Source organism: Gadus macrocephalus, chromosome 11, assembly GCF_031168955.1.
Source record: "Gadus macrocephalus chromosome 11, ASM3116895v1".
Classification (NCBI taxonomy): Eukaryota; Metazoa; Chordata; class Actinopteri; order Gadiformes; family Gadidae; genus Gadus; species Gadus macrocephalus.
This window is the reverse complement of record NC_082392.1, coordinates 4,944,129-4,954,373: the sequence shown is the minus strand read 5'-3', so window position 1 is coordinate 4,954,373 and position 10,245 is coordinate 4,944,129. Positions and strand designations below refer to the sequence as shown.

The 10,245-nt window shown below is 48.8% G+C and overlaps 2 protein-coding genes across 2 annotated transcripts; both read right to left on the bottom strand.

Moving 5' to 3' along the window:
• Nucleotides 1-2,581: 2,581 nt before the first annotated feature.
• Nucleotides 2,582-6,628, bottom strand: sh3bp5la (SH3-binding domain protein 5-like, a). Its single transcript, XM_060064221.1, has 6 exons — nucleotides 6,061-6,628; nucleotides 5,801-5,863; nucleotides 5,581-5,709; nucleotides 5,080-5,244; nucleotides 4,626-4,799; nucleotides 2,582-4,055 (listed from the first exon to the last, which is right to left on the bottom strand). The coding sequence occupies exons 1-6, from the start codon at nucleotides 6,256-6,258 to the stop codon at nucleotides 3,555-3,557; spliced, it is 1,230 nt and encodes a 409-aa protein (XP_059920204.1). The 5' UTR covers nucleotides 6,259-6,628; the 3' UTR covers nucleotides 2,582-3,554.
• Nucleotides 6,629-6,777: 149 nt separating this feature from the next.
• mgat1a (alpha-1,3-mannosyl-glycoprotein 2-beta-N-acetylglucosaminyltransferase a) lies at nucleotides 6,778-10,050 on the bottom strand. Its single transcript, XM_060064220.1, has 3 exons — nucleotides 9,814-10,050; nucleotides 8,335-9,208; nucleotides 6,778-7,985 (listed from the first exon to the last, which is right to left on the bottom strand). Exons 2-3 carry the CDS (start codon nucleotides 8,995-8,997, stop codon nucleotides 7,287-7,289), a joined length of 1,362 nt encoding a protein of 453 aa, XP_059920203.1. The 5' UTR covers nucleotides 8,998-9,208; nucleotides 9,814-10,050; the 3' UTR covers nucleotides 6,778-7,286.
• Between the last annotated feature and the right edge of the window lie 195 nt (nucleotides 10,051-10,245).

Below are 10,245 nucleotides of genomic sequence, written 5' to 3'. Positions count from 1 at the left end.
ACCAAACAATATAAATGGAATACAAAGACACTAAGAATAAACATAGTATTACCTACCGTTTCAATTGACCTTATGTATATCTACCATTACTATATCATAACCCCTATATACCCACCATTACATATCATCACCATACATATTGTTACAAAATATTATATATATTTAATCAATATAACATGAGAGGAAGTGCTGTTATATTGAATAGCAGCACAACCTTTAATTTGATGTGGCGTTCTAAAAGGGCCATTTATTAGTTTAAGAAAGATAAAGAACTGTTGGTTTATTTAATAAATGATTTGACTTCAACCATCATAGCTTCGCAACTTATAGTTCTGGACTGTTGCCAAGCAATGCACAGTTTTCGGCACACTAGCTCTCTACTTTGGTTAGGTCTTCTTCACAAAGTAGCAAGTGTGCATGAAAATATTACTGCAGGCCAGCTTCAGGTCATGTAAATATGTATATGTTTGTTTTCATTTATTGTGTAAACCATTGAAATAATATTCGGTTGGCAGCGCTTTGACCATTGTTAATATATTTAACGGATATAAGAAATCCCTGTATCTATTTCCTGTTATATTCTATATAAATCAGAACTCATTGGAATACCTCTTGTCCAATCAAATCACTTGGTGATCACAATATTATCATGTTATAGGCTATAGGCTACCTAGCGTAGAGCTACCCAGAATATAGGTAATTATAACAGGAGGCCTAGCCTACTGTTTGGTACTACGTCTATCAGTATCATATACCTGGAACTAGAACGTATGTGTGGACAGGATCAATTGAGGGGGCCAGTGTTTAAAGCAGCATTAATAAGCGTATACAGAGTGTGTCGGATTTAAGTAGGGGTTGGATGTGCTCGGTGTGTGTGTGTGTGTGTGTGTGTGTGTGTGTGTGTGTGTGTGTGTGTGTGTGTGTGTGTGTGTGTGTGTGTGTGTGTGTGTGTGTGTGTGTCTGTGCGTGTGTGTATGTGTGTACATCTAGAGTGGGTATTTAAATGAGAGGGATAGTAAAACAAACACATCCACATAAACAGCAACAAGGATACAACACGCACACACCCACGCACCCACGCACCCACACACCCACCCACACACCCACACACCCACCCACCCACCCACCCACCCACACACCCACACACACACCCACACACACACCCACCCACACACACACCCACACACACACACACACACACACACACACACACACACACACACACACACACGCACTATACGTCACTGTCGAGGGTCCGACAGAAGCCAGTTGGTTCAGCACCGGACAGCGACACGGTGGAGTTCAAGTTCCTCCTTGACAGCCGAGTCTTTATGTGTTGATTGCGGCCCGGTTTGTGTGTTAACGGCCGAGATTCATCGTCCCCGGTCTAGATTAAATTACAGGTAGGCCTACTGATCCAGTCTCCATCTGCTATTCTACCGGCTGCCAGGTGACTCGGTACCGTGATTTGAGCAGTGGGCGCCTGGAGGAGGGTAACAGTAACCTGGGTACGGTACTGGCAAGGGCTCGGACGGGGCCTGCAGGCCGACTGTATTTACATGTCGTCCCGGAGCTCTGAACAGCACAACTCACGGCGTAAAGCAGATCCCATCCGGTCGTAGATTCTTCCAAGTAACGCGAACTAAAATGGTGATTGACTTCATATGAGGCCATATGTATGCTATTGAATAATTCGATTGTAGCCATATCTGCCACTGAGATGTGGGTAGGATATTCGGTACAATAATAATATTGAAACGGATCGTAATTGAGACATACCGTTAGTGGGGTCTTCGGCACGACGCTGGGTGGGAGTGTTTGGGATGCTTCAAATATCCATCTTCCAAGATAATATGATCATATTCAGATGCCTTTAAATCTTAAATATCACCTCGCTGCAAGGGCAGTTAACAGATTCTTCTTTTGATTCCTATGTTCTAGTCACGAGCACCGGAGACTACAAATGACTCCGGTGTGTATGCACTATATACAAATCGATCCCCAAACGATTCACCAAACTCCCCTCCTCTTCCCCATCCCCCCACTACAATCTTCAGCTCACTCACAATGACGTCATCGTGACGCGTCCGCCCCTCGCGCACAGGAGGAGCGACGACAAGGCGCGTGTATCTGTCACGCAGACTGGTCCAGGCCAAATTTCTAAAGTTATGAAAAACAAATTGATTTCTATGCCTCCGCTCTCCAGCTCTCTCCACCCTCCTACTCTCTTCCTCCCCTTGTCAGCCCCCCACCCATCTATCTCCCTCCTTCCGCCTCCCACTCACCTCCCCCCCCCCCCACCCCCCCCCCCCCACCCCCCCCCCCCCCCTCTCCCTCCTCCTTCATGCATCTATTCCTAGGTCAGCTTCGTTTATATTTCATATTCATATTTCTCTGTTGAATTATTAAACCTCCACTTTCGTTTCAGAATCCTCTAAACCATAATTCTACCTCTGCTCCTGTCCGGTATGACAGTATGCATATGCAATGCTACACAAGCTCTGTTGTTTGAGAGTATCCCACAGTATTTATAGGCTGTATCGGAAAGCCTAGTAACAAAGTATTACTACTGTACAGAATGATGTGTCGACAGATCTTTATTGGAGTTACAACACAGCTCGACACAATACAACTAAACACACTGCGACTGTACAACTAAACACAGTGCATAATGTAATTTAAGAAGAATGATTCAGTCAGGCGATCATTTTAAAACTACAAAGCTCATCTTAACATAAAAAAACTCTTCAAGTGTTTTACCAGAAACATGTCTTAATCAAACTAAATATTAGTCACAACTTTGTTTTGATGTTTAAATTAACGTGTGAAGGCACACTTCCAATTCCAACAAAAAGGCTCAATGTGATTTAAATACTATTGCCACTACAATATAAAATAATATACATTATACTGTAATATAAAATAATATATACCTTTATGATATAAAATAAAAAAAACAGAAAAATTAAGAGGATCAGGAAAGCAGCCGGAAAACCACGAGGACACACATCAGTCTCTGATCTTATACTGCGGGGTACACCTGTGGGCATATGTAACTGTAGCTACACTTATACACACACACAGCAGTACAGACACCTGTATACGCAACCCTGTAGAGACCCACCTGTACAGACACCTGTATACATGCATCTGAACAAACAGATATATCTATATATATATCTATATATTCACACACTAAAGATATCGGATGGCTAGGAGGAGTTATATACACTGGAGGTGTAGGATGAGCAGAGGGGTTATATACACTAAATATTAAAGGGGTTTGTCAGGGTTGTAGTCTTCATCATCATTGTGGATTGTGGGAGTTGTAGTCTCCATTCTCCGCAGTGTTCCTGGGGGTTGTGGTATCCTTCGTCAGCTAGTCATGTCGTAGTTGTAGTGCGTATCTGGGCCGGACAGATGGGAGTACCGGTACTACTACTACCGTAGAGGTAGTAGTGCTAACGCTACCGTAGATAGTTGTGGCACCCGCCTAATGAGAGCGTAAGCGTAAAGACAGCGACAGCGGTACTGGTGCGTGCGGCGCTCGAGGCCTACAGGCTGAAGCTGCGGTGGTGCTGTTTGGAGAAGTGCTGCTGCCGTTGTTTGGCGAGCGTTCGGCTCGGGGCCTCCTCTCTGTCGGCGTCCCCGGCCGCGCTGCCTCCGTCGGTCATGCTCCCGCCGTCGCTCATCTCTCCCAGGTGCTCCACAGAGTCCACCTTCCCCAGGTCCGACACGATGGTCTGGAGGCTGAACACCGACGCAGAGTCCGACCCCGCCCGCTCCCTCGCCCGCTCCTCCTCACGCTCCCTGCAGGCCGCCAGCAGGTCGCTCCCGCCCCCGGCCCCGCCCCCGGCCCCGCCCCCGTCAGCCTCCGCTCCGACGGGGGAGCTCCGCCCCCCGCAGGCAGTGATTGGCCCTCCCACGGCGACGCCCCGCCCCCTCTGGGCATGGATCTGCTCGCTGATTTTCTCCAGGTTGTTCAGGGCGACAGAGTACTGGGACTTGACCTTTGACACGCTGTGCTCCAGCTGCAGGACACGCCCCTTGTGCTCCTACAGCAGAAGGCCACCAGGGGTCAGCAGAGCAACATCCCCGATGTATTTCTCTCACCCCAGTTACTTCACCATACTGATACAAAAGGCTACTGTCATACCTACAACAACCATATTGTCTACCGATCATTTACACAACAGCTGTGTTTCTTGAACTCTGAATCACCCAGTTGGAGGTCGGTCAAAGCCCGGCAACATACAGAAAACTCTGAGGACAACGGAATTCACCGCACTAATTCCTGTGTGAGTGGGACTGAAATCCTTTACTGTAGGTTACACTATGGTACGGTTGGATGTACGGTACTGTTTACACACCGTGTTGTACTGGATATACTATAGTGTGTGGGTGAGCCAGTTCTACAGAGGTGCGCGGAAGTAGACATTCTACTATCAACGTCGCAAATACCACGAGTCACAGCCCTGCAGGTTAAAATAACTTGTTACCTCCAGTACTCCACTAGACTAGTAGTTATAGCGTTCTCCACTGAACGACTAGTTATCCTACGTATCTCCGCTAGACTTCCTGTCTTCCTCGCACTCTCCACTAGACTACCAGCTCATCCGAGTTACCTCCAGGATGTAGTTGAACTGGGTCTTCAGTTCAAAGTAGGGCCTGGACTTGACGATGGCCCTCTTCAGGGACTTCTGGAGGCTCTGGACGCGAGCCTCGGCCAGCTGGCAGGCGTGGGTCACCCCAAGGTGCTCCCTCTCACTACGCAGACGCTCCTCCTCTGCCTCATTCACCTGTAGACACACACACACACACACACACACACACACACACACACACACACACACACACACACACACACACGATGATCGCGTTTGCTCCCTGGGGCTCGATGCCTGGATAAGGGGTTGCCATGGATGGGGGGGTAGCTAGGGATACAGATTGCCAGAGGGGCGGTTCCTAGGGGAGTCGAGGAGGGCATGCTTGGGGCGAAGAGGAGCTGCTGGGTTGGGAGGTGGCTAGGGGGTTGCTACGTGAGAAGGGGGGAAGGCGAGGAGGATGTTGCTAGGCGACCTTGGAGGTAGCGTGGTTGAGCATCTCCTGCCACGTCGGGTCCAGGGTGTTCTTGCCGTCGGCCATCAGCCCCTGCTCCGCCACGTAGACCATCTCCCTGGCCGCAGAGTGCATGGAGACGGCCCGCTCGTAGCTCAGGGCCGCCTTCTGGGTCTCCTGCTGCGCCTGCTCAGCCAACCACAACCGGCCAGCAACAATCAGCCAGTCGCACACCAGGAAGGACGGTTGGTCATATAGGGCGGTGGAAGGGGTGCGTCTACGTGTTTGGGAAGGCGATGGGCCCTCGTAGGACTGTGGTGTTGGCGTAGGGAAGGGGGGTGTAAGGTGGAATGTGGCGTGTAGGGTAGGGTACTGTCGTGTAGGGTAGGGTAGGGTAGGGTACTGACGTGTAGGGTAGGGTAGGGTAGGGTACTGTCACGTAGGGTGTGTCGTGTAAGGTGTGTCACGTAGGGCGGGGAAGGGTCCGTCTGTCGTGTAGAGTGGGTCGTGTAGGGTGTGTACCTCCTTGGCCAGGCGTCGCGCCTCGTAGTATGGCCTTGCCTTCTCGATGGCTCCACCCAGCTGGGAGCTGTGGGCATTGAGCTTCCTGGCCGACTCTGTCAGGATCCTCCTGTAGCCGGACCGCGCCTCCTACGCACACACACATTCATTAATATGATTGTTGTACACGTGTAATGCAGTTCAATATAGTGCGTCGTTATAGGGTGTGTTGTCTACTTACATCTAGTTGTAGTTCTAGTTTATTGATTTCTGCACTGGCTTCGTTCAACTGCTCCAACTCATCCTGCGTATCAAATACATAATTTCCTCCGTCACAAAATCGAAACTCTACTATTATACATAATGTTCTATTTCATAATTATATTATATACATAACGGCGTAAACCGTCAGGATGCACTACTAACAAACTGTACAACTTCCAGTGGTAGTAATAAGCTTTATTTTAGTAAACTAATCTACTAAAATAAGGAAGTAAATACCTGAATCCGAGGGTCCAGCTCTTCTTCGTAATGAATCGGTGTTTGTTCTTTCTGTTTAAAATCACTCTCTTCGGTCACTTCACCCTCTCCCAGACCCGTCTTCACCTCCGCCTCCCCGCCACGGACCTCTTCGCTCCACTCCCCGGGCTCTGAGGCTCCGGACCCGGCCGGACTCTCCCGCAAACCCCCGGGCTCCATCCCCAAACAGGGATGCAAGCCCAAGGCACCTGCCTCGCTTCCCGGCTAGGTAGCTAGCTTACCTTCCACACAATGCTTTTAGCAAAACATTGATGCTTTTATGTAATCTATTAATATATTTTACTGGAAGGCCAATAAACCCAAATGAATTGGATACGATTTTAAAATAAACCGAAAGTACGAGGTAGATGTGCTAGGCTAGTGGGTCCACTCGTTATATACTAACGCATTATCACCAAGTTGTATATGTTGGATTGTAATAATAGCTGGTAAGTGTAGTAAGTAGGCGAATGCCAATCGAAGTGTCCCTTTATTAGATGGATCCAGTCCTCCATCTCACACCTGCGATGACTTAAATCTGTTAGCTCGACCAGCTAGCCCCCTAGCCATGACTCAAATTTAAAAAGTAAACAGCAGAATGATCGAGGGAGGCTTCCGTAGTTAAACCCTACCCCTCCCGACAAAAGATCGACTCTCTGCATCACGGTTAACCAGGTCATCAACAATTAGAACAGAAAATACATATTATGTTGTAATTGTATTTAAAGAAAAATAAAGGCCACATACATATTTTGCATTGCACGGCAATAACAGCATAAAGTGTCAACTTTTTGGTAAATTGTAGAGCTAAAGTATGAACAGGAGATTTAAAACAAGAACAATTAGATTGTATGATTACATTTTAACAGTTATATGCCGAATCCTATCACCATTAGCAACCGAAAACATAAACTAAACACATTTGTACAAGTGCATGTATTCTCTCAAATATTTCCTATAATTTACAGTCACAAAGGCCATGGCATTTCATGCATTGATTCACTTGTGCACCATTAGCAGAGTAGAAGGCCACTTGGTAATCGTAAAACTATTTTAACATCATGAAGAATTCACAAGTGGTTTTGGCACCAGAGATGAAAGTGTTCTCTCTTCACCCCCCCAAAAAACACCAAACATCAGAGCTCTAACAAATCAGATCAGAGTTCATACCAGTGTTCTTTGGTCTAAGCCCCGCCCCAACTCTGTGCTCAGCTCCATGTTGGGTCATACTGGCTCCACCCAGGGGGCGGGGCCAGGTAGACCCTCTGCCCTCGCGTCATAAAGCTGACCACACCCCTGTAGCCCGTCCTGGGTACTCCGGACTTGAGGTCCTCCATGACCCCCAGGCTCCGGGCCAGCCACTTGAAGCTCTCCTTGCTGGAGTACTGCAGGCGGAAAGGCCCCGGCCCGGTCCCCTGACCCTGCTTCAGCGTCTCGTAGCTGACCAGCGGCGCGGCGTACACCTCCCTCTCAAAGTGCGCGCTATAGGTGTCCTTCTGCAGGTAGGCCAGGTCCAGGGTGGTGAAGGGGACAAACTGGGAGTTCAGCTTGATGAAGCGGAGGTAGCTGTCGTAGAACTGGCCCAGACTCACTCCTTTACGACCGAAGGTCATCGTCCGGGAGATCTCCGGCCGGATGCAGGCCCGGTCGCGGCGCTGCTCCGGCTGACGCATCCAGTCGTCCCAGAAGGCGGCGGGCCACTTGGGCTCCAGCTCGTCCCAGAGCTGCCCGAGCATCATCCAGCCCAGCCCCGGGAAGAAGTCTGTCCTGTACAGCCGCGCGGCCTGGCCCGGGTCCACGTAGCCCTCCCGCCCGTTGTCGTTCCAGGCCGACACACACCACAGGCTGGGGTCGCCCCGCAGGAGCGGATACAGCGCCTCGAAGTACTCAAAGAAGTCTGGCGCCACCTAGAGGAGGACCAGCACACAACAAGGTAACAGGTTGTAATATAATAACTCACACTCTAACCCTCGCCCACACATCTCATACATACCCACAACACTGATATACAAATCTAACCTGAGAGCTAACCTTAACCATTTTCAACCTAATACCTATACCTAAACATTGTAATGTAACTATTTTTTGTCCATCTCTAACCTAACTATAATTGTCCACCTAACCTCAAGCCAATAGCTTACCATCTCTAACCAACTTGTATAGGTCCATCTCTAACTTAAGACCAGTAGCTCACCTATACCTTCCTTTAACCATCCCTAACCTAAATGTGGTGACCCGTGGGATGAGATACGGTACCTCCAGGTCGTCCTCTACGATGATGACGGCTTTGTGTCCGCTGGTGCGGAGGACCTGGCTCAACGCCCAGCGGTAGTGGCGGGAGATCTTGTAGTAGCCTTGGAACTTCCTGTGCTCGGACCGCACCGCGACGTCCGACAGGTCGGGCTGCTGCAGGTGAGTCACCTGGTTGCCGTAGGAACGGATGACCTCCGCCGTCTCCACGTGTCCACAGTCCTGGCTGACTATTATGGGATGCCGCTGTGCGGAGGGGCGGTACTCCAGCAGCTTGTCCAGGCAGCGCTTCACCGTGGGTCTGTTGCACGCCATGACCAGCACGGGGATGACGGCCCCGTCGTCGTCGGGGAGGAGGGGTGTGGCCTGCGGCGGTCCGCCCCCTCCCCACAGCGAGCGGTGGCTCTGGATGACTCGCAGGATCTTCTTCTGCTCCTCCAGCCTCTTCTCAAAGGTGTCCGCCATGCGCAGCACGTCCGCCACCACGTCCCCTAGCTCCCCCTCCCCCCGGGCGGCGAGCTCCACTCCCGCCTCGTCCCCTCCCGGACCCCCCCCAGCACCGGGGGTGATGGGGGGGGTCCGGCCCAGCAGGACCAGAACCAGGACGGCGTTCCATGAGACGAAGAGGAACGCGCCGCAGATGATCATAGAACCTCGTTTTAAGAACATGGTCTAACCGCCAGTGGGCATCACAGGAGGAACAGGAGCGGGGAAGAGGTGGAGGTGGAGGTGGAGGGGATGTGGGAGAAGGAGGAGGTGTAGAAGGAGGAGCTGGGAGGAGGTGAGGTGAGGTGGGAAGAGGAGGAGGGGTTGGGAGGAGGAGGCCGGAGGAAGGCTTTCAGAGGAGGGCGTCCCTCCAGAGTTTTCTACCAGCCTCCATCTGAAAAGACAAGTTAGAGCAAAACTGAACATTAAACGAAGCCATTTAAATGGTGACATTTGCACACGATTGTTAAATATAAATTCAATTTCCTAAGGTAATTTGAGTATTATAATGAGGTAGTTTTCTGTGGAGGAGTACTAGAATAAATAATATTCAATGGTGGAGTACTCTTAATAAAGTAATATTCTGTAGGGTAGTATTTTAAAAGTTGTAATCTGTGTAGTATTATAATAAGATAATACGATATTCTGTGGATTTTTATTGATAAAGTAGTATAATGTGGAGTATTATAATAATGTAATACTCCATGGAGTATTATAAATAAAGCAGTATTCGGAGTATTATTAAGAAAGTTGTAATATTCCATTTTAAAGTAATATTTAACTACAATATGGGGGCTGGGGGTCGATGAACTAGCGACCACTGTGGCGATCACCTGTAGATCGACTCACCCCAGCTGCTGGAAAATAAGTCCTGTTAGAATACCAAGCATGCTATTCGGTCGAGTGATTTGATCAATTGTCTTATATTCTGATTCTATATGTTAAAATAAAAATAACGTGTTGAATCTTAAGATCGTCTGGACTGAATCGAAGCCTTACCTTAAAGAAATCGAATTTCTTCAGCCAGCAGAGTTAAACTGTGGAACAACAAGAGCCTGAAGCAACTATTTTCTTACTTTCTCAAGGATAAAAGCAACTCAATGTCGTCCATTTCACCTGGTTGGTCCTGGAAGACAAAACTAAAGAGTGTATAAACTAAAAACTGTATAAACATGGGTCCAACTCCACTAAGGACACGACATCCGGATGGGGGAACGAGGAAGGCCCTCCCACAGCGAAAGCCCCGCCCACATCAACATGTTTTATTTTATGTTGTTTTATTTAAGGAAAACTAGTTGCACAAAATTACATTTACAGATCATTTTTGATACAAAACTCCTTACTTGGAAATAATAACACACTTCTGCGCTAAGCCGAGGTTTGCGGAAAAACATGCCCGGAGGAAAGAAGAGGTACTGCAACACTAGGCGA

Excerpts from the sequence above, each read along its gene's own strand:
- sh3bp5la (XM_060064221.1), bottom strand. The coding sequence starts at position 6,258 with ATGGAGCCCGGGGGTTTGCGGGAGAGTCCGGCCGGGTCCGGAGCCTCA. Across the intron at positions 5,864-6,060 it reads AGCTGGACCCTCGGATTCAG|GATGAGTTGGAGCAGTTGAA; the intron begins GTATTTACTTCC and ends TTTGATACGCAG. Across the intron at positions 5,245-5,580 it reads CGCGACGCCTGGCCAAGGAG|GCGCAGCAGGAGACCCAGAA; the intron begins GTACACACCCTA and ends TTGGCTGAGCAG.
- mgat1a (XM_060064220.1), bottom strand. The coding sequence starts at position 8,997 with ATGTTCTTAAAACGAGGTTCTATGATCATCTGCGGCGCGTTCCTCTTC. Across the intron at positions 7,986-8,334 it reads TCGTAGAGGACGACCTGGAG|GTGGCGCCAGACTTCTTTGA; the intron begins GTACCGTATCTC and ends GTCCTCCTCTAG.